The sequence below is a fragment of the Motacilla alba genome, chromosome 4 (assembly GCF_015832195.1).
Source record: "Motacilla alba alba isolate MOTALB_02 chromosome 4, Motacilla_alba_V1.0_pri, whole genome shotgun sequence".
In the NCBI taxonomy this organism is placed as follows: Eukaryota; Metazoa; Chordata; class Aves; order Passeriformes; family Motacillidae; genus Motacilla; species Motacilla alba.
This window is the reverse complement of record NC_052019.1, coordinates 22,787,430-22,807,356: the sequence shown is the minus strand read 5'-3', so window position 1 is coordinate 22,807,356 and position 19,927 is coordinate 22,787,430. Positions and strand designations below refer to the sequence as shown.

General features: G+C 37.6%; 1 protein-coding gene across 2 annotated transcripts in view; it reads left to right on the top strand.

Moving 5' to 3' along the window:
* The window catches only part of PDS5A (PDS5 cohesin associated factor A), a 75,688-nt gene that overhangs the window by 48,210 nt on the left and 7,551 nt on the right, over positions 1-19,927 (top strand). For both annotated transcript variants that reach the window (XM_038136326.1, XM_038136327.1), the window contains exons 14-29: positions 310-391; positions 1,125-1,173; positions 1,331-1,470; positions 2,483-2,598; positions 3,300-3,405; positions 4,285-4,445; positions 7,102-7,225; positions 8,380-8,538; positions 8,794-8,862; positions 9,482-9,618; positions 10,297-10,420; positions 10,702-10,906; positions 11,416-11,530; positions 14,530-14,662; positions 15,275-15,394; positions 16,501-16,563. In XM_038136326.1, the coding sequence (XP_037992254.1) occupies positions 310-391; positions 1,125-1,173; positions 1,331-1,470; positions 2,483-2,598; positions 3,300-3,405; positions 4,285-4,445; positions 7,102-7,225; positions 8,380-8,538; positions 8,794-8,862; positions 9,482-9,618; positions 10,297-10,420; positions 10,702-10,906; positions 11,416-11,530; positions 14,530-14,662; positions 15,275-15,394; positions 16,501-16,563 (1,903 nt within the window). The remainder of the gene's footprint in view (positions 1-309; positions 392-1,124; positions 1,174-1,330; positions 1,471-2,482; positions 2,599-3,299; positions 3,406-4,284; positions 4,446-7,101; positions 7,226-8,379; positions 8,539-8,793; positions 8,863-9,481; positions 9,619-10,296; positions 10,421-10,701; positions 10,907-11,415; positions 11,531-14,529; positions 14,663-15,274; positions 15,395-16,500; positions 16,564-19,927) is intronic.

Sequence of the window (19,927 nt, the reverse complement as noted above, 5' to 3'; positions counted from 1 at the left end):
GTACTATAACTGAATTCTGGTTGATGGTGGACTGTTTTTTATTTTGGGTTTTTTGGTTGTAAGAAATACTACAGGTGTCCTGCATATGTTAAATTGTTCCTAGAAGAATGAGAGAGATGATGTTCTGTAAAAAGAGAAAATCAGTTCCACCTTGTTTTCAACACTTATTTTTAATATTTGGTAGGTTTTGATTGTACCCAACAGGTGTTGCACTTCTAAGATAAATAAATTAACAACCTTGTTTATTAAAAGATCTGGCTTGTTTTTGTCATAAAGAAGCTTTTCTTTTCTTGTTTCCTGTTTTTGCAGAGCACTGAATGAGATGTGGAAGTGCCAGAACATGCTAAGGAGTCATGTACGAGAATTGCTGGATTTGCATAAGCAGCCCACTGTACGGTTTTGAAAATATTTATACTTTATCCAGTGGATCTGTGGGACTGATTTACTGGGGGATTTTAATACTGTATTATTGATTCAATGTAACTTCATTATTTGTTAGTTTCTGTATGTGGACAACATTCCATTCTCACAAAGTAAAGATGCTTTCTGTAATGCTTGAAGGTATATGACCTCCTTCTGTTGATCATTCTTTCATAGTACTGCTCAAGAGCTTTGAAACAAGTTTTAAAAGTTTCAAAGGTTTTTGTTTGCTTTTGACAGACCTTTTTTCTTTTGCGCTTTCTAAGAGATTTTGAAAATGGAATGTTGTAACATAAAGCAGTGATTTCTTCACTGGCTAGAAAAAACAAGTTTTTAAGTATTTGTTCTCGAATTTTACTAGTAGAAATTTTAAATAGAAGGGCATTGCTTTCAGGTTTTGGTGAGAGAGTGGGCTTGTGGGAATTTTCTGCTCTGGGGGGTACTGGGGACTTCTTCCTGATCTTGACCTGTAATGTGAATTAATGAATTTTTGCAGTTCTTTGATGTTACAAGATTTTTTTGCCTTTCTGTGTAGTAGCTGCTAATGATAGTTACACTGTTCTAGTATCAGTTCTTAAAACAAAAATATAAAACATAAGATTCAGAAATAGAAAGTAGTGCTGCAGAAGAATTAACAGATCGGCTTAAAGGTGTGTTTTATAAAGGAGATACTGCTGATTGTCTGTTTTTGCTGTTGTCCTCAGTCAGAAGCAAACAGTGCTGCCATGTTTGGAAAGCTGATGACCATAGCAAGTAAGTGTTAATAGCTTTCTATAAACATTCTATAAACTACTACAGTAGTTTATAGAATCAAACTGAATTTCCTGGCATTCCTGGAAACTGTATTTCTGTGAATCTTGGCCTGCTGAAGTTGCAAATTTATCTCACATTAAACTTTTTAATCATACAGAAAACCTTCCAGATCCTGGGAAAGCACAAGATTTTGTGAAGAAATTCAATCAGGTTTTGGGTGACGATGAGAAACTTCGGTCCCAGCTTGAACTGTTAATTAGCCCTACATGTTCTTGTAAACAGGCAGATGTCTGTGTGGTAAGGAAATGGAAGAGCAAACTTCTATACCATAAATATTTGTGATTAAAACTGCTACCTGGAATTAATGGTCACCTTAGTTACCTAAACATGGTTTTTACAGGTTTCCAATTTAAAAAAAAATGCCTTTTTGATTAACCTGTAGAGATTAGGGAAAAGATAATTACAGTCATTATCTTAAGAAAACATCAACTTTATTCCTTCCTGGGATTATAAGCATCAAGCATAATGTCTAAAAGACCAATTTATTTTTTCAAAGTATTTTGTTTCAATTGCTTCTTTTGTGATGGGCTTCCCAAAGTGTCTTCTCACACTTATTCAGCTTTCAGGTACCAGCAAGTCATCTGTTACCATCTGCATATTATTAATTTATTTTTCATCCTAGAATAGTATTTTGAAATCTCTCATTTATTTTATTTAACCTCTTAGAAAATACACACATTAATACTAAAATTACTTTTCCAGATTCTGCCAACCGCCACAGATTTTTTTTTTTTAATGGTCTAAGGCAAAATAAGCAATTTCATTGACAGGAATTACAAAGATCACAAAGAGCATCCATGAGCAGACGTAGCCTTCTTGGGTTTTGTCTGATGGCTCAGAAATTTTACAGGGAAGGGAACAGGGCATTTTTTTTCATTGTTATGAAATCTCATGTACTGCAGGGTTACCCACAGTTTTCTGGATTACACTTGACAACAGACATTCACATTCTGTGCACTGCACTTCACTCTTCCTTAAATCTATTTTGAATCTGGGCTGCAATTCTTAAGAACCCCTGAAGAACACTTAACTAGAAAGCTATTTAAATAGTTTTGTAAAGTATGTCTGCTTTGAATATAACGTGATCAAGAGAGGTGTGGAGATACCAACAGCCTCCCCCTTAAAAACATTTCACTGATTATATAGACAATCTCTGGTAAAAAAAAAGTAACTAGATTTAGCTTACCCAGCATGTTAAAGAAGTAAGTAAAATTAGTGTAATTCTTGTTTGTATCTAACGTTCTTATAGAGGGAGATAGCCCGGAAACTTGCAAATCCTAAGCAGCCAACAAATCCTTTTCTGGAAATGGTCAAATTTCTTTTGGAAAGAATTGCTCCTGTACATATTGACTCAGAAGCCATTAGGTAAGTTTGAAAGATCATGAACGATTGACTCATGAATGATTAAAATATGCTAGAAATAGCAAAAGAAAAAATAATTTTCTTGGTGTTTAAATTGGTCTGTCCTAGCACTAAATGTGTGGGTGAGTTTTAAATCAAAATTATGTAGATGTATTCATTCCTAGCAACCTAGAGGATGCAGTTTCTTTTGATGCTGCTTTGCTGTGCTATCTGTAAAATGATTTTTAAAATGTAGCAGTTCATGGTGAACATTCTGTTTGTGGGGCTTCAGGTGAAAACTGTGAACATAATTTTCACATAGTTAACTGCAGCACAGTCTTCCATATAGCATCTGAATTAATTAGTTTTTGTGGGATTGTGTAAGAGATTGTTTTGATTTCTTTTGAGACTTGTCTGGCAACCTAATTACATTCTGAAACTTGTGCAAGTATGCGTTGATCTAATGCCACCAGCATGGTGGGGGTTTTTTTGGATGGATTTTTTTTTCCTCTAAAGAATTCATTTTGCAGAAAGTGAAATTAGAAGGGAAAGGACTAATGTAATAACTTAAAAATAGCAAAAACCAAACAGCAATGCCAACACCACCCCCAAGGACTGTTGCTTTCCCTTTATATGTTGTGAAAACTAAGTAAGCTTGGTTGTATCTCTAGACTTTAACATTGTTATACTTACTTATTTGTTCCTTTTTTTATCTCTCATTTCAGTGCACTAGTAAAACTAATGAATAAATCCATAGAGGGGACAGCTGATGATGAAGAGGAGGGTGTAAGTCCTGATACTGCTATTCGTGCAGGGCTTGAACTTCTCAAGGTAATCTACATTAATGCAGCTGTAATGGAAGGGGCAGAAGGGGCATGAGTAACAAATTAATGTTAGCATGGATTTAGTAGTTATTACTTGGATAATTACTTTTCTAATATATGAAACTGCTTATTAATACTCACTTGAAAGAAGAAGAATGGAAGAGATGGTTTGGAAGAAGTATGTTTTGAAAAGGGTGCCAAGCATTGAAATGTACATGTTAAAGCAGAAATTGGTTTCTGCTTAGGGAAGTATAGAGAAAAAGGTGTAGAGATAAAGTGAGAGGAAGAGAAACACGGAAACTTGGAGACACCTTCTCTGGGCTGTGTATGACACTGGAAGGAGAGCAAGCAGTTAGCTCAAGAGCCACATTATTTAGAGAAAAAAGGGAACCTGTGTTCAGTGGTGCTGAGAAGTGGAAGGGGGAGAAAGAAGGATTTGAAATACCTGGAAAACAGTAGCCCATGCTTTGTTTGTAGATGTCTTAACTTTCTTGGTTTTTTTTCTGCTCAGGGACTATAGATTCTGGAGAAATTAAAATTTCAGTTCAGTTAAATTAGGTTGAAAAGAAATTTTCTTAAATAGCAATATAAACACTCTTGAATAAGTGTTCGTTTGAAGAAATGTGGTTTCATGTATTCAAATAATGTAGTATCTTACAAAATATTTGGAGGACAGAAGGACCTGAAAAGCAAAATCTAGATGAAATTTATTTGAAAATTTATATATAATCTTCTCCACAATGCAGTTATTGAATGTAATAGTTTTGTATGGGCATGTAACAACTATTTATGGTGATGGTAATTCCCACAAACAGCCATCCTTTTGTCTTTCTGATTATTCATTTACTATGAATAAATACACCTTTGTTTTAATGTGTGTCTGCAGGTTCTGTCCTTTACACATCCTACCTCGTTCCACTCTGCAGAGACCTATGAGTCTCTACTGCAGTGCCTCAGGATGGAAGATGATAAGGTAGCTGAGGCAGCCATACAGATTTTCAGAAACACGGGTCACAAAATAGAAACAGACTTGCCGCAGATAAGATCGTGAGTATTGTTACATTCTGCTTTTCATATCTGGAATTCTGCCTCTTGATAGTTTATTCAATGTATTGCCCCTATTATCTAGTCTTGTTAATGTGAGCAACTTGTCTTCCATGGTTTTGATTTCCTTCCTTTCTATCCCTATCCCTTTATTTTTTAATTCTGTGCTCTCATACTTTTTATGTGTTTATTGAATGTGTTAGGTACTTCTTCAAAATCTTCTTACAATAGAGACATTAAAACCAGTGCGTAGCAAATCTTTTAGGTTACAGAATAAGCAACAGCAAAAATATAGCAATTATATGATTACTTAGCATAATTTCTACTCATTTCTGTCCTTCACACGATTTTTTCTATCTTTATAAGGAACGCAGGTACAATCTCTGATATAGTTAACAGCTCTGTTTGTTATTAAACAAAATGGGAAGCAAAATCTAAAATCAAGCATGAATTTGTAGCTAAGAATAATTGTCTGCAAGTTGTCATTCAGTTCATGCTGTACTGCTGATTAAAGCTGCATAATCTACTAGGTATTCACTGACTATTAAATACCTTGTGAGTAACATCTGAAACCTTAAAACTAGCCTGTCAGTAACTAACGTGTCCAAATAATAAATCACACGTTTCAAGTTTTCATATATTGAAATAGTATTTTGGATATTGCCATGCTAAAATGCACATCAGTGTACACTTCTAAGTTTGCTGTAAATTAAAGCTGTAACCTCAGTGATTCTGAATGGGGATCATCAGATTTTGGACAAAAGAAAAATATTAAAATACAGGTATATGAGATACGTTTTAAGACATTTGTAGGGATAAAAAGAAAGAAAAGCCTAGCAGTCCCCATTGTGAGTACAGTTCCCAGTATGGTCCCAAGTGTCTTTGGTTCCCTACCAGAATTTAATCAATATTCTATTGCTGAGCTGTATCATGTTCTCTCAAAGGATCTGGGATTGCTGACATTTCTTTGACTCCATGCCTTAGCCAGGTATTGGTGAAGTTTAGTTTGGGAGGTCTCAACTTAAAAATGTCAAAGTGGAGGTAGCATCCTTGGCATGGTTTCCAGGCAAGTCAGATTGGCATTCTGAAAAACCATGTCAATGTTTACACTTGACACAAAGAAAAAGACGTCTGAGAACAAGTAGATGTTCCAGATTTCATGTATTCAGAAATCTCTATCATAAATGAATGATCTGATACAATCAACAAGATAGTTTGTTTCAAGGGACCTGTTTGTATTTTGGGGTTTTTTTTTAATGTTTCTGTGAGCAGGCTGCTTGCTGTCCTTTGAAGCAGTGTTCAGCAGCAGCAGATCAAGTTCTTCTTCCTTGTATAGGAAATGAGTAAGGGGTTTTGTTCATGGGCAAAGACTGCCATATGACTCTGGTCCCTGATGAATGCACTGGCCATGCTCAAACAGAGCCTGTGGACCATGTGTAAACTTGTAGATGTAAACATGTAAAGGTGCCTGTCAACATTTCAGGTTTCACCTTTTGCAGATTTGTGTTAATTGGGGTATGCTGAGGTGTGGTTTGTAACTGCTGCACCAAGGCCTGGCAAAGACACTTTAATGTACATGTACTTAGCACCATGAAAATTGTAGGTTAGGCATTGAAGCTTATTTTAACTGTAGGTTTTACTGAATTCTGTCCTGTTTTGGCTCTTAATCCAATTTGTGGAATCTTGGCAGGTTTGAGAAGAGATTTTCTACTTCAGGATACTGTTAACATGTTTCTCAGGGTCTTTGGTTTGGTTTTGGATTTTGTGGGGGTTTTGAGGAAATTCAGGTTTGATTCTTTCAACCCAGCAAGTTGCTCTTTAGCCTCGGTTGCTGATTTTGATTATGGAGAATGTGTCAGCAGGGTGCTGAATAACCCATGTACTGAATACAATAAAAGAGCTTTTCAAGAAAGCGGGGAGATTTTTTTGGGATGTTTCTGTGTTCGACTCTTTCTAGGTGGTTTTGTTTTTTCATGTTAGTTGCTGGGTGAGCTGCAGGGTGAACCTCCTGAGTTAGTGTCTCAGCTGTTGAGCTGTGATGGGACAGGCCTGCCTTCCAGCACTGCCTGGGGAGTGACTCTGAACAGTCTGACCAACCTGGACCTGGTATCGGGAGTGGCTTCTGCCCTGCGCCTTCCTTCTGTGCCTTCTGATCAGCAGATTGTAGGAGATTCAAAATCCAACAGCAAAGCACTTGTTTGCTTGGGTATACATTGTGATTAAAAGTTCTGGTTATAAAAGTCTGTAAACACACTGATGTTCAGTGGTTATTCTTAGCTTTCACAGATTTTCTTCAGCCCTGTCATTCCCAGGCTTGGATAATAAGTCCAGGAATTCATCCTAGCTGAAACTGTCATGTTGCCCCCACCTTACATTTGTCTTCCTAAATAGCTTTATTTTGATCATTATTTTCTTTCATGGTTGATTTTTTTTTTCCCTGAGGGTTGTTTCCTTCTTGTATGTGTACAGTCAGATATTCAAGTATTGCTAAATACAGTCCATCCTGCTTCTTACTTTATGATTGTGATCTTTCCTGAACAGACTTCAAAGGAATACTTGATTTATAAGACAGTGATGATAGATTTGTGTGTGTGAAGATAGTTATTTTATTGTAGATTGCAAATTGCATTTTGAAGTATTGTATTTAATGTTCACACAGAACACTAATTCCGATTTTGCATCAGAAAGCAAAAAGAGGCACTCCTCATCAGGCAAAACAAGCTGTTCACTGTATACATGCTATATTTTCAAATAAAGAAGTACAACTTGCACAGATCTTTGAGGTATGTGTTGCCTTTTTGGTTTTAAGATTTGTTTCTGTTATTAGTTGATACTAGTAATTAAAATTAATTCCTACTGTTTATTAGCAGGTAACAGTTTATGAGGTTAGGAAGCCTACAGATGTATGGTAGTTAAGTCATTAATTTTACAATAGCAAGTTATTAGTATTTGTTTCTTTAAGTCACAATTTACTAATAGTCTCATGTCTGATAGATGAAGGTTTTTCTTTTTATATGCATGGGAGAAGTTTGGGGGAAGTAAGCTAAATATGCTGGCCTGATCCACAGCAAATCCCATGGGGACACATTTAGCAGATACTAAATGAGAGATAACATTCCCTGCTTTCAAGCTGTATTGAATTACCTGGCTTTAAGGTCTTTACACATACAGCCTTGCCTCACTAAGGCAGTTAGTGCAGAACAACTTGGCTGTAAGCTCAGACAACAGCTTACTGCTCACTTACTGCTTCCTTAGACAAGTTATTAAGCAGAAAGGTATTCTATACAGAGCAGTTTTATTACTTCTCATTGTAGTCTTTTAAATAATAACATTATTAATCTACACTTGTAAAATATTTTACATTCTTAATCTTGGCTGTCTTTGAGCCTGTGCATAATTTATAAGTGTGAAAAGCTTTGAATTAAGCTTGCAGAGTTCGATTTCTGCTTAGACTTGTGTGAGAGTGCTTGTTCCCTTCCTAATACCAGAATCTGATGTAGTGGTGTGGGGTGATACAGGAATTGTCCTGGTGACTGTTACCTGGAAGGTAAATACTGATGGCTAGTAGAAATGTCCTTGGTAGTTTCCAAGGTTTTGGCTGCTGTTTTCTACCATTGGCAGTTGGGATTCGGGTTTTTACAACTTCTGAACAAAATTAAGTCAAAGTTTTTTCCCATGTCACTCAGGTTTGAATGTGTTTCACTTTAAAATAAGAAGAGAATATAGAATTTGTTTTGCCCTAATCTTACATGAGATTTTTATTTACTCTGTTGAATAGGAAATTGTATTCTTTATACTTCTGATTGCTGATTTTATTTATTCTTTTGGAAAAACAAGAAAATGCATCAGCAATACAGCAGTAAAATAAACTATTTTAAGATGTTAATTTATTAACTGAAGCTGAATTTTGAATTTTTTTTTATTTTTCCTTCCCCAGCCTCTTAGTAGAAGTTTGAATGCTGATGTACCAGAACAGCTTATAACTCCCTTGGTCTCTTTGGGTCATATTTCTATGTTGGCTCCAGACCAGTTTGCTTCTCCAATGAAATCTGTTGTTGCAAATTTCATTGTGAAAGATCTCCTAATGAACGACAGGGTAAGTTTTGTTTTTGTTTTTTTTTTGTAAGTGCTTATTATGCTGTTAGCCTATTATGAGCTCTGTGGGGAATAGAGCTTTTTTTGTCAAAGGGGTCTGTAAAGTAATGTTCTGTAAGTGGTTAGTACAGTGATAATTGCATTATAAAACGTACTTTTTGTAAATGAAAGCCTAATCCATTACTTTCTTCTATTTTTACTTCTTCATTTTCTGTATGGATTGAACCCGTTTGTATACTTACATGAATTTCTATAGTCAACAGGTGAGAAAAATGGAAAATTGTGGTCTCCGGATGAAGAAGTCTCTCCAGAAGTACTAGCAAAGGTGTGTTGTCTGCTGACAGCAATAATGTGTATATCTGCAATTAAAAATTTACTTTTCTTCAAGCTGTGCAATGGGGAGTATTAGAAGAAATCCCTTCAAGTGTTTTTGTATTAGTCCTAGTAGAATATTACTGGTTCCGTGGATTATACACAAAACTGATAAAACTGAAACTATGCATTCTGTTGTCTTCACTTACTGATATTAGTTATTCAGAGCATTGAGAAGACCAAGAAATTCAAAAGTTGTAGTTTTCCTTACAAGAAAGCTGACTTTGACATTAATGACTTGTAAACACATTTGAAATAAATTCCCTGATGAATGGGAATCTAATTATGGCCATTTCTAGGAATTTTTATCTAGTTGCTCTTACTTTTAATCATATATCAAGTATCCTGCAAATCTGCAAAGACAGTGGACCGTAGTTGTAGTCTCCTGAAGTCAGAAATACGGCTTCTTCTTTTTCACACTATAAATATTTACTGCTTCATTCTGTTCCTTTAAAGATGTATCAACTCTGATACGCAGAAATCTATGGGAATTTCAATTTGACAACAGTAGGTTTTAGTAACTTACCAACTCTGGCAAGTAAGTTGATTGTTGATTTGTTTGTGTGCGATAGGTGCAGGCAATTAAACTTTTGGTACGCTGGCTGTTGGGTATGAAAAACAACCAGTCAAAATCCGCAAATTCCACACTCCGCTTGTTGTCAGCTATGCTCGTCAGCGAAGGAGACTTGACAGAACAGAAGCGAATCAGGTCAGGTTTTGTTCCTTGCAGGCTTCCATAAATTTGTTTTAGAATTTCAAAGAATGTTGGTTCTTTTAGAGTGCTTGTGGAATGTTAAGGTCAGCGCCATGTTGGCTACAGATTTGATCAGAGTAGTAATACTAGGAGTGGAGTGGTAGCGTGAAATTATGTTAGATACTCCCTTTCTTGCAATTTGCTAATACCTACAGAGTTCCAAATTAGATGATTTTCCTAGTAAAAGACATTGTAGAGAGTGGAACATTTGCGGAGGTATCTTTGAAAACAATTGAGTGATAACCACCTCCCAAGCATGTTAGATTTTACCTTGGGTGGGGCTTCTTCATTCCAACTGTGGGGTAGCTGCACCTCAACTTCATCTTGAGGGTGAAGGAAGGAAAGAGGAAAAACTGGCAAAAGCATTGCTTTAATTTAGACAGTGATAGGAAAACAAGAAACTTGACTCATCAAATTTCATTGTTTTACTTGAAGTGTAGAGAGTTTTTTGTGGGGAAAGTAAAGCACTTTATTTTTCACAAATTTGGTAGGGTTAATTTAGCTTGATCTAGAGGTGTGTTACTGGGATGTCATTGATCTTGTAAAAAGAAGAAATTGAGACATGCAGGTAATGTAGGGATAGTTGTGGCGAGCTGTGATTAATTATTTGGTGTTTTTCTCTGCCATGTTTAGTAAATCCGATATGTCTCGACTGAGATTAGCTGCTGGTAGTGCAATAATGAAGCTTGCACAGGAACCCTGTTACCATGAAATAATTACCCCAGAACAGTTCCAGCTCTGTGCACTCGTCATTAACGTAAGTAACTGCATTAGAATTGAAGTGACCCTTAATTGAGTTCTGAGTCCTTACGTCTGAGCTTTTGTTGCTACTGCAGAGTATATTCTGTTCCTCACTGCAGCTTTCACAAATTATTAAGTTTCGATTTCAAATATTCGTAGTGCTGCTTCTGTTCATATTTTTTAAAAGCCTCCTTATAATTCCACCTTGAATGCCTTTTTTGTTTGTTTTTTGTTGGGTTTGTTTGTTTTAAGACCAGGATTTTGATGGTTGCCCTTTTCTGGTTTGTGTTGCTGTAGGATGAGTGCTACCAGGTGAGGCAGATATTTGCCCAGAAGCTGCATAAAGCACTTGTGAAGTTACTGCTCCCTTTGGAATATATGGCAATCTTTGCTTTGTGTGCCAAAGACCCTGTGAAGGAGAGAAGAGCACATGCCAGACAGTGCTTGCTCAAAAACATCAGTATACGAAGAGAGTATATTAAGCAGAATCCTATGGCTAACGGTTAGTATTTCACTAAAATTGTTAAGAATACAATAATACTAAACTGGAAGGAATAATTATTAAACCTTAAGCAATTGGTTTTTCTAAAGAAACACTAGATAAGGTTAATCTGTTTCCTCATCTTTATATTAGACACATTCAAATCTAAGTTTACTTAGTTCAGTATTAGCATAAATCATAAGATACTACTCTGTACATTGCTGAGAATTATGGATGTAAAATACAGTGCTCTTATGGTTGTAGTTGTTTTGCTCAAAAACCAAAATTCTGTGTCCTGATATTTTTAGGTTTTATGACCACCTTCCTGAAGCAAGACCAAGTAGTTTTGTAGTAGTAAAACTAATGTTCATTTATGTTTAATGGTTCATTAAAAGTAAAGTCAGTAGGAAGAAAATGCAAGTCAAAATTCTGCATTTCGTTTTTGAAAAATTTGCACTTTGAAAAAAATTTTCTTATGGTGCATGTGTATGTGTGTAATACAGAAGCAATTTTTGTTGTTGTTACTGTAGAAAAATTGCTGTCCTTGCTGCCTGAATATGTGGTACCGTATATGATTCACTTACTGGCACATGATCCAGATTTCACAAAACCTCAGGATGTTGATCAGCTTCGTGATGTCAAAGAGTAAGTGTCAAGTGATTCTAGCTAGAATTCTTATGCTGAGAATTGTTCTGCCCTTGGAAAGAAACTGATTAGGCAGAGGAAAATACTAATTAGGAAGAAGAAATATTTGTTTTATCAACAGTATCTTCCAAACCAGTAAATGGAAAATGGAAATATGGAACACTTCAACCATGGGAAGAAGACATCAACAACTGCTTAGCAGTATATTCTGAAAGCCCAAATGGTAACCTGTAGGTCATACTGTAATATACCAAATTGCTGGGTTGTGTATGCTTCTTTTAAAGTACGTCATGATTTTAGAGTCTTGTCTTTGCACCTAGGAATGTTTATAGGATGTCAAGTAATGTTAGTTCAAATATTTTGGAACTTTTAAAATAGGGTGCTTCTCCAAGACTTGAAAACAGGTGAGGCTGGGTAGGTCCCGCCTCACTGACACCTTATTTTCCTCTTCCTATGCAAGCCTACTAAAATTCATTCTAAGTTTGCTGCTGAGTTACCATTTGTGCTATACATCAGCAGTGCAGGCTTAGTACTTCCTAATGTATTCAGCACAGATTACTGTATACAATGCCGTCATACTTGGCAGGAGCTTGTTCTGTACTCTTTCCACATTCAGACCTTCTTGTGTGCCTCAAATAATATTTCACATCTTAATTATAACTTCTTTTGCTCCTTATATCTTGCAGTGAATTTCAAAATTTTAGAAAATAGTTAACATTTAAAAATTGTTCAAGCATATTGTGTCTCTCACCACACAGCTCTGGTTTTAGTGTTTCAGTTTTTTGTTGTATTGATTTTTGATGAAACTGGGCTTTGTTGGTTTTGTATTAGGCATATATAACCACATGCTACAATATACATCATCCAAAAAGCAGTTATATTTTGGCACCAATAGACTAGTTCACATCTTAAAGCTTTTTGCACCTTCACTTCTCACAGTCCAAGTGTGATTCTTTCTCTAAATGAAAACCTTGGTGTGTTCTGATTTCTGAATTACTTTATTTCACACCTGGTCAGACCTGAAGTCAGTGAAGATTTTTTTACCTTACCAACAAGTCTACATTTTGTCCCAGCACTTCGTGTTCCTGGCAACATCTGAAAGCATCCTCCGGCATGTACTTTATCCAGAATGCATGGGAACAAGTTCTGATTTGTAGTCACTGAGTTAATACTTCCTTTGAGAAGCACTTTCTAGTGCACAGAGCTTTTTTGGACAGTCCTTGTATAGCTTTCCTTTGTTGTCAAATTTCCTCCCTCATGTTTGTCACAGACTGGCTAAACTAGCCAGAAGGGACTGCTCCAAACAAAGAAATACTCTGTAGGGGAATTTTGGCAGGAATACTTCTCTGAAGAGTCTCCTGAGATATGAGAAAAATGTTTTCCATTCAATGTGATACAGTGTTTCTTTTAACAGCTCTGAATGTCTTAGTGTTCACTTTAAAGTGTTAACACAGATGCTTGCAAAGTTGGAAAAACAGGATTTGCTGTGTGTTTTGTAGGTGTCTCCCTAGTTTGTCTTGGTTTACATGGCCTAGATACAGTGATGTACAGTAAATGCATGCTTAGCAGTTCCTGAACCATTATCTGTGATACTTACTGATGTAGTTTTTTAAGCTTATCCTGCAAGCGTATGTTTGGGCTTGGTTGTTTTTTCTTTATACTGTGTCAGGTGTCTTTCTCTTCCTAATTCATATTCTGAAATTACTAAAATGGATACAAAGAATGACTTTATGTGACTGTGTTCCTCTAGGTGCATATTTTTTTTACATAAAATCCCACTGGTGTTTTGGACAGGTGTTGTTCAAAGTTGATAATTATTTATGTAATTTGCTGATGTAGTAGGAAAGTCAAGCTGTTGAATTTGACATGAGTTAGCTGGAATTACCAGAGTATAATGTGTTCTCAGTAGTAATCTTGGTGTGACACTGGATTTTGCAGAACCTGGGTCAGGGTGGTATGTTACTGGTCCTGTGTTCATCCTATTCAAGTTCTTGAAAACAGTGTATACATGGATGTAAAGCTGTCTAACAGATTGATTTACTATAGCCTTTGTAGCTCTTGGATGCAAGTCAGGTTAGAGACATTTTAGTTTCTTAAACATCAGATAGCACTGTAAGTATTTTGATGGAGCATTAGAGCTTTGGAGAGAAATGTTCCTTCATCTCTTTCATTGCAGTTGGTATCAGGTAAGAAGATGGGGGCTTTTGTGAACAGGGAATTAATATGTCTTTCCCAACTAAGTACTATTTTACCTTACAGTGACTGTTGACCCTCTTAACCATATGCAGTGGTGGAGCTTTATAGCAAGTGATAGCATGGATGGACCAGTTGGGCTTTATATCATAATTGACAAATTTTTAAAACAAACTTTCAGTCAAAATTTAATGTAGTCTTACTATAAGTAAGCTAGATTTAAAGAAAGAAACCTAGGAAGGCTAATTCCATTAAGTCTTACCTAGGTGAATTTTCCTCCCATATGGAACATTAGGAAGAATCTGACCTGCCTTTTGGATCTCCTCTCCTATTTGAACTGCTGGATTAATTGAGTATTAATCCACCTCGTGTGGATAACTGTTGAGCAGCAGCATGATTTGTTTAAGCCTGCCTTGAGTGTGCTCATGGTCTACTGTTGAAAAGGACACGGTGCTCAAGGTAGTCCTTACAGAATTTCATTTAAGTGATGATAGCACCAGAATTCCTGTTTCTATTCATATGTGGAAGAGAAAAAAGTTGTTTGGCTGGGCAGTATTTACAGATGTAATAATAAGCACACTAATTTGGCAGGTTTATTCAAAGGAGTACAATTAAGACTGTATGTGGTAAAGGTCTAGATTCTGTTTACACCATTATATGAAGTTATCTGTTTATGTCTTCAAATTGATTTTGGTTTCTTAAGAAAAAGCTAGTACAGCTAACAAAATTTTGTAAAGCTTTGCTGTATGTAGGATCTGTAGCATAAAAGCTGGAGTGTAATTGTTTGTGGTTTTACGGCTTTTTAGGTGCCTGTGGTTCATGCTTGAAGTTTTAATGACAAAGAATGAAAACAATAGCCATGCCTTCATGAAAAAGATGTCAGAAAACATCAAGCTTACCCGAGATGCTCAGTCTCCTGATGAGCCAAAGGCCAATGAAGTAAGAAGTGAAGTTGAGATTAGTGCTGGGTGATGAGCTGAGGGTTTCACAAGCAGGATTTGCAGGAAGTCTGAAAGAACTAGCTCTGACATTTTTGTTTTTTAAAAGACACTGCTAATTGCAAGCACTGTCTGTGTGTTTCCAGTCTCATTCTTGCAAAACCTTGCTGACCTCAGCCAGTACGTAACACCTGCATTTTTTGAAAGTATTCCTTCTACTGCCTGCCTTATTTTAACAACTGCCTAGTTTCCTCTCATAAGTATCTTCTGCTGTTGGGGGAAGAAATACTGCATTATACAATTACTGTTAAACCCATTCGTTTCTAGCAGAGATGAGAAACCATTTAAGGTGATTTGATTGAGCAAGAACTTCAGTTGTACAGCATAGTCATGTAAAGTATTACTAGGTTTTATAAATAGTATCAGCTGAAAAATGAGGACTTCTCCATGTGTTTTAAGACCCAGCAGTATGGTTAATGATACAATTTTTAAAAATGTTCTTGGTGGTGGTTATTTAAACACATATTTTAAACTTTTTGAACTACCGCATTCTTTCTGCACTGTAAAAACAGTGAGTAATTCCTAAAGCATGTTTTTCTTCTTTTTTCTCCAGAAACTTTACACAGTATGTGATGTAGCACTGTGTGTAATCAACAGCAAAAGTGCTTTGTGCAATGCAGATTCACCGAAGGACCCTGTATTGCCAACCAAATTTTTTACACAACCTGAAAAGGTAAATTTGTTAATTTTATTTCCAAAATAATAAGGGGAAATACTTTTTTTTTTTTATTATTGAGAGCTGGTTATCTCTGTAAAATAATGAGTGGGAAAGTGCATATTTTATTATCGGCAGTTAATTTTTAAATTTTTAATGTCAGCTCTATGCTCTGCTGTCTGTATTATGAACACGTGACAGAAATGTTTGTAACCGGGTGAGAGCTAACTGGAATTAATGCTGATATGTTGGCATGTATTGCTGAATCATTTCATTAGTGTGTTTTACAAGTGCATCTGAATATATGAGAATATATGTATTTTCTGACTGTATATCTGAATTAGAATGCAAATCAGAAAAAAAAAAAGGGAACATTATTTTATGTCAGTAGCTGTTGGGCTATTCTGCTTGCTGTACAAGTTGGTCCTCTTATTTTACTGGCTTTGGCAAGTACAGCTCTGCTGTCAGCAGTGGCACTACTGCTCTCCAAGAGACCTACTTCTGAAAAGTGTTAGGGGAGCACAAGTAATTCCCTGGACCAGACCTGATGTTTTAGTTGTCCTGGAGAATGTACTGGCTGACATTTTTCACTGCCCTAGGCTGTTAATTAACAGCCTTTCCAGAGGCTGTTTAAGCATAATTTGTTTCCTATTTAATTGTGAAATGGCAGATGCCAGGTAACAGTGAGCCGGTGCCTTTATTCAGTTCCAGAATTTCGGTCTGTGTAAGCTCTTATACTCAGAGTGACACAGGTATCAACTTTCAACTTGTTTAGAGAAAATGGCACCTCTTTTCCTCTGTTAAGACTTCCCATTAAAAACATGCAAGTGAACAAATAGGGAGAGCAGTTTTGCATCATTTCAAAAAATTCATGTCACTTTAGAAGGAAAAATGTTCATCCCAATTTCAGGTATGGCATACTGTCATTCAGTAATGCTTGCTGTAAATCTCCACCAAAATACAAGTTTGACCTATCTTTATTAGATTGATTCATTAAGTCAGCAGGTTGCTTGGTGTGAAGTATGTGTAACTCTTGATAATTGCATCTGAGAAGTTAGTTGAGTGTATATAAAAAAAGATGTGTGATCAAATCAAATACAAACTAATTTTTATTTTTTATGCAGGATTTCTGCAATGACAGGAATTACATTTCAGAAGAGACAAGGGTTCTTCTTTTGACAGGAAAGGTACTGTATTTTGGCAAGTTGCAAGCCTTTGAATATTACTTGTGGTTTTAAAATGTTGTGGACTGCTGTTAAAAATTATGTTAAGAGTTCATATACCGTAATTTGTAACTCTTTTTTTCGATGACATATAATTAATTCCTTGAACATACTACCTGATGAGTACACAACACCAAGATTGTTATCTGTGCACTGGGGTACAGGTTCTTGATTACAGTTTCTTCTATTACTGAAGTAAGCTTGTCGTTATGATGCATATGGAGAATTGTGTTACCACTAGCATTGGCAATCTTAAATTTTCAGTTGTAATATTTTTGATACAGCTTTTATTGCTGATAAATTCAGGTGCAAATGTCTATGCACTTTTCATCATCTATTTCAGGGAGTCCCAGCTGGAGGTATTCTGTGATTCTAACATCCTGTATTTGCAAAGCAAAGCACCTCTGGGAGAGGATTTCCAAAACATAATGCAGAGTTAGGTTCAGTACAACAGTAGGAGATATCACAGAGTCGACCTCCAAAATCATTGATTCCAGCCCCTGACCAAACACCACCATATCAACTAACCACAGCACTAAATGCCATATTGAGTATTTCTTGAATACTTCCAGTGATGGTGATTCCACCATATCCTTGGCCAGTCTATTCCAATGCCTGACAGTCCTTCCAGTGAAGAAATTTTTCCTGATATTCAACCTCAGCCTCCCCTGGCACAGCTTTTAGCCATTGCCTCTTTCCTGTCTTTAGCTGCCTGGGAGAGGAGGCCACTTCCCACCTGGCTACAGCCTCCTTTCAGCCAGTTGTAAAGAGTTTTAAACACCCCCAGCTCCCTCAGCTGCTCTTCATAAGACTTTTGTTCCAAACCCTTCACCAGCTGTATTGCCCTTCTCTGGACTCACTCCAGCACCTCGGTGTCCTTGCAGTGAGGGACCTTGAATTGGGAACAGGATTCAGGGTGTGGCCTTGCCAGTGCTGAGTAGAGAGGGACAGTCCTGGTCCTGCTGGCCACACTGTTGCTGACATAGGCCAGGATGCCACTGGCCTCCTTGGCCACCTGGGCACACACTGGCTCCTGTTCAGCAGCTCTCAGCCAGTGCTCCCAGCTCCTTTTCCACTGGGCAGCTTTCCAGCCACTCTGCCCCAGTCTGTAGCACTGCCTGGGCTTGTTGTGACCCAAGTGCAGGACCTGGCACTTGGCATTGTTGAACCCCATAGTGTTGATCTTGGCCGATCGATCCAGCCTGTCCAGGTCCTTCTGCAGAGCCTTTGGCCCTCCAGCAGACAGTACTGCCACTCACTTGGTGTCATCTGTGAACTGACTGAAGGAACACTCAATCCCTTAGTCCACATCATCAGTAGAGGTACTAAACAGGATGGGCCCTGACACTGGTCCCTTGGGAACCACCAGTAGTGACCAGCCCCTGCTGCATGTAGCACCTTCACCACCACTCTCTGGGCCTGACCACCCAGCCAGTTCTTAACCCGGTGAGGAGTGCAACTGTCCAAACCATGCACTGCCAGCTCCTCCAGGAGTGTGCTGTGGGAGACAACATTAAAGGCTTCAGTGAAGTCCAGGTAGACTACATCCAGAGCTTTCCTCATCCACTAGGTAGGTCATCTGATCATGAAAGGAGATCAAGTTGCTCGAGCAGCACCCATCTTTCCTAAATCCGTTCTGACTAGGCCTGATCCCCTGTACACACCATGTGATCACACTCAAGATAATCAGCAGATCATCCATAACTTTACTGGCCACCAAGATCAGGCTGACAGCCCTGTAGATCTCCCAGATCCTACTTCTGGCCTTCTTGTGGATTGGCATCACAGTGGCCAACCTCCAGTCATCTGGGACCTCTCCAGTTAACCAGGACTGATGAAAAATGATGGAGTGGCTTCGTGCACTCTTCCATCAGCTCCCTCAGCACCCTCCGGGGGATCCCATCCAGCCCCATAGGCTTGTGAGTGTCAGAATGGCTCACGAGGCACTACTTCCTTCTGGATTGTTGGGGATCTATTCTGCTCCCTGTCCCTGCCTACCAGTTCAGGGGCTGGGTAGCCTGAGTATAACTGACCTTTCTGTTAAAGAGACAAAGAAGGCATTAAATCCCTCAGCTTTTTCCTTATCCTTGGTTACAGTGTTTCCCTCCGTGTCCAGTTAAGCATTGAGGTTTTCCTTGGCCCTCCTTTTGTTAATGTACTTGTAAAATTTTTTGTTATCTTCCGTTGCAGTGGCCAGCTTGAGTTTTAACTGAACTATTATATTTATACATTTGTGTTATATTTTTATATTACTTTTCTACTACTTTCTATGTAATTATATAAATATGGTTTAGAAGTAAACACTGTCTCTTTGGGGTTCTGTGATACAATTACTTTTTAGATCTTGCTGTGGCTGATGACTTCACCCACGTGCTCAGGCTGAGTAGGCAACAGGAAATGTTATATTTTGCTCCTGGAGAGCAGTCAAGGAAGTTTTCGTAACTGGCATGTCACATTCTTCATGTAATTTTACATTTCCTTAGAGGCCAAGTTAATAAATTAAGGTATTCCCGAGAAGAAAATATAATTCCCATGGGTGGAAGTTATGATGGAGCAGGCAGGAGAAATATATTACAGATGCTGGAAAACACTGGCTAGCAAAAAAAGCAGCAATCTCCATAGAAAAAGCTTGTTACTGGACACATGTTCAGTGGCTGCATCATCCTAGTGCTAATTCTGCACAGTGTTTGCTTAAACATACTATTCTTTTAATATAATAATTTATTTGCTCCATTTGCTGAGTAGCTGAGTTTGCTGCATGTCCAAAGAAGGAAAACAAAATGAATGAAGTGTCTGGAGCACAAGTCTCATGATGAGCAGCTGAGGGAGCCGGGGTTGTTTATCATTCCCACCAGACATAGTGTTGTAACTCAGGGCAGGGGGGGTCCCATCATTGGTGTTGCAGACAGAGGCAAAGATGGGGTTAAATGTTTCTGCTTTGTCTCCTCCTCTTTGTGAGGTGACTAGCCTGATCAAGTAATGGCCCAGTGTTACCTCTGATCCTCCTTTTGCTTTTGACATATCTTAAAAAGCCCTTTCTGTGACCTTTATAGTGTGGCCAACTTGAACTCTAATCAAGCTTTGGCCACAGGAATTTTCTCCCTACAGTGGTGAACAGCATTTCTGTAGTCCTGCCATGTTGTCTGTCATTGATTCCAAATACTGTATACTTTTAGTTTTCTGCCTAAGTTCCAGAAGAACATCCCTGCTTAGCCAGACCAAATTTCTGCCTCGCTTGCTTGACGTCTTACATTTTGCAATTGCCTGCTCCTGTGCTTTAAGAGACAGTTCCTAAAAAGGGACCAGCATTCACAGATCACAGTACCTT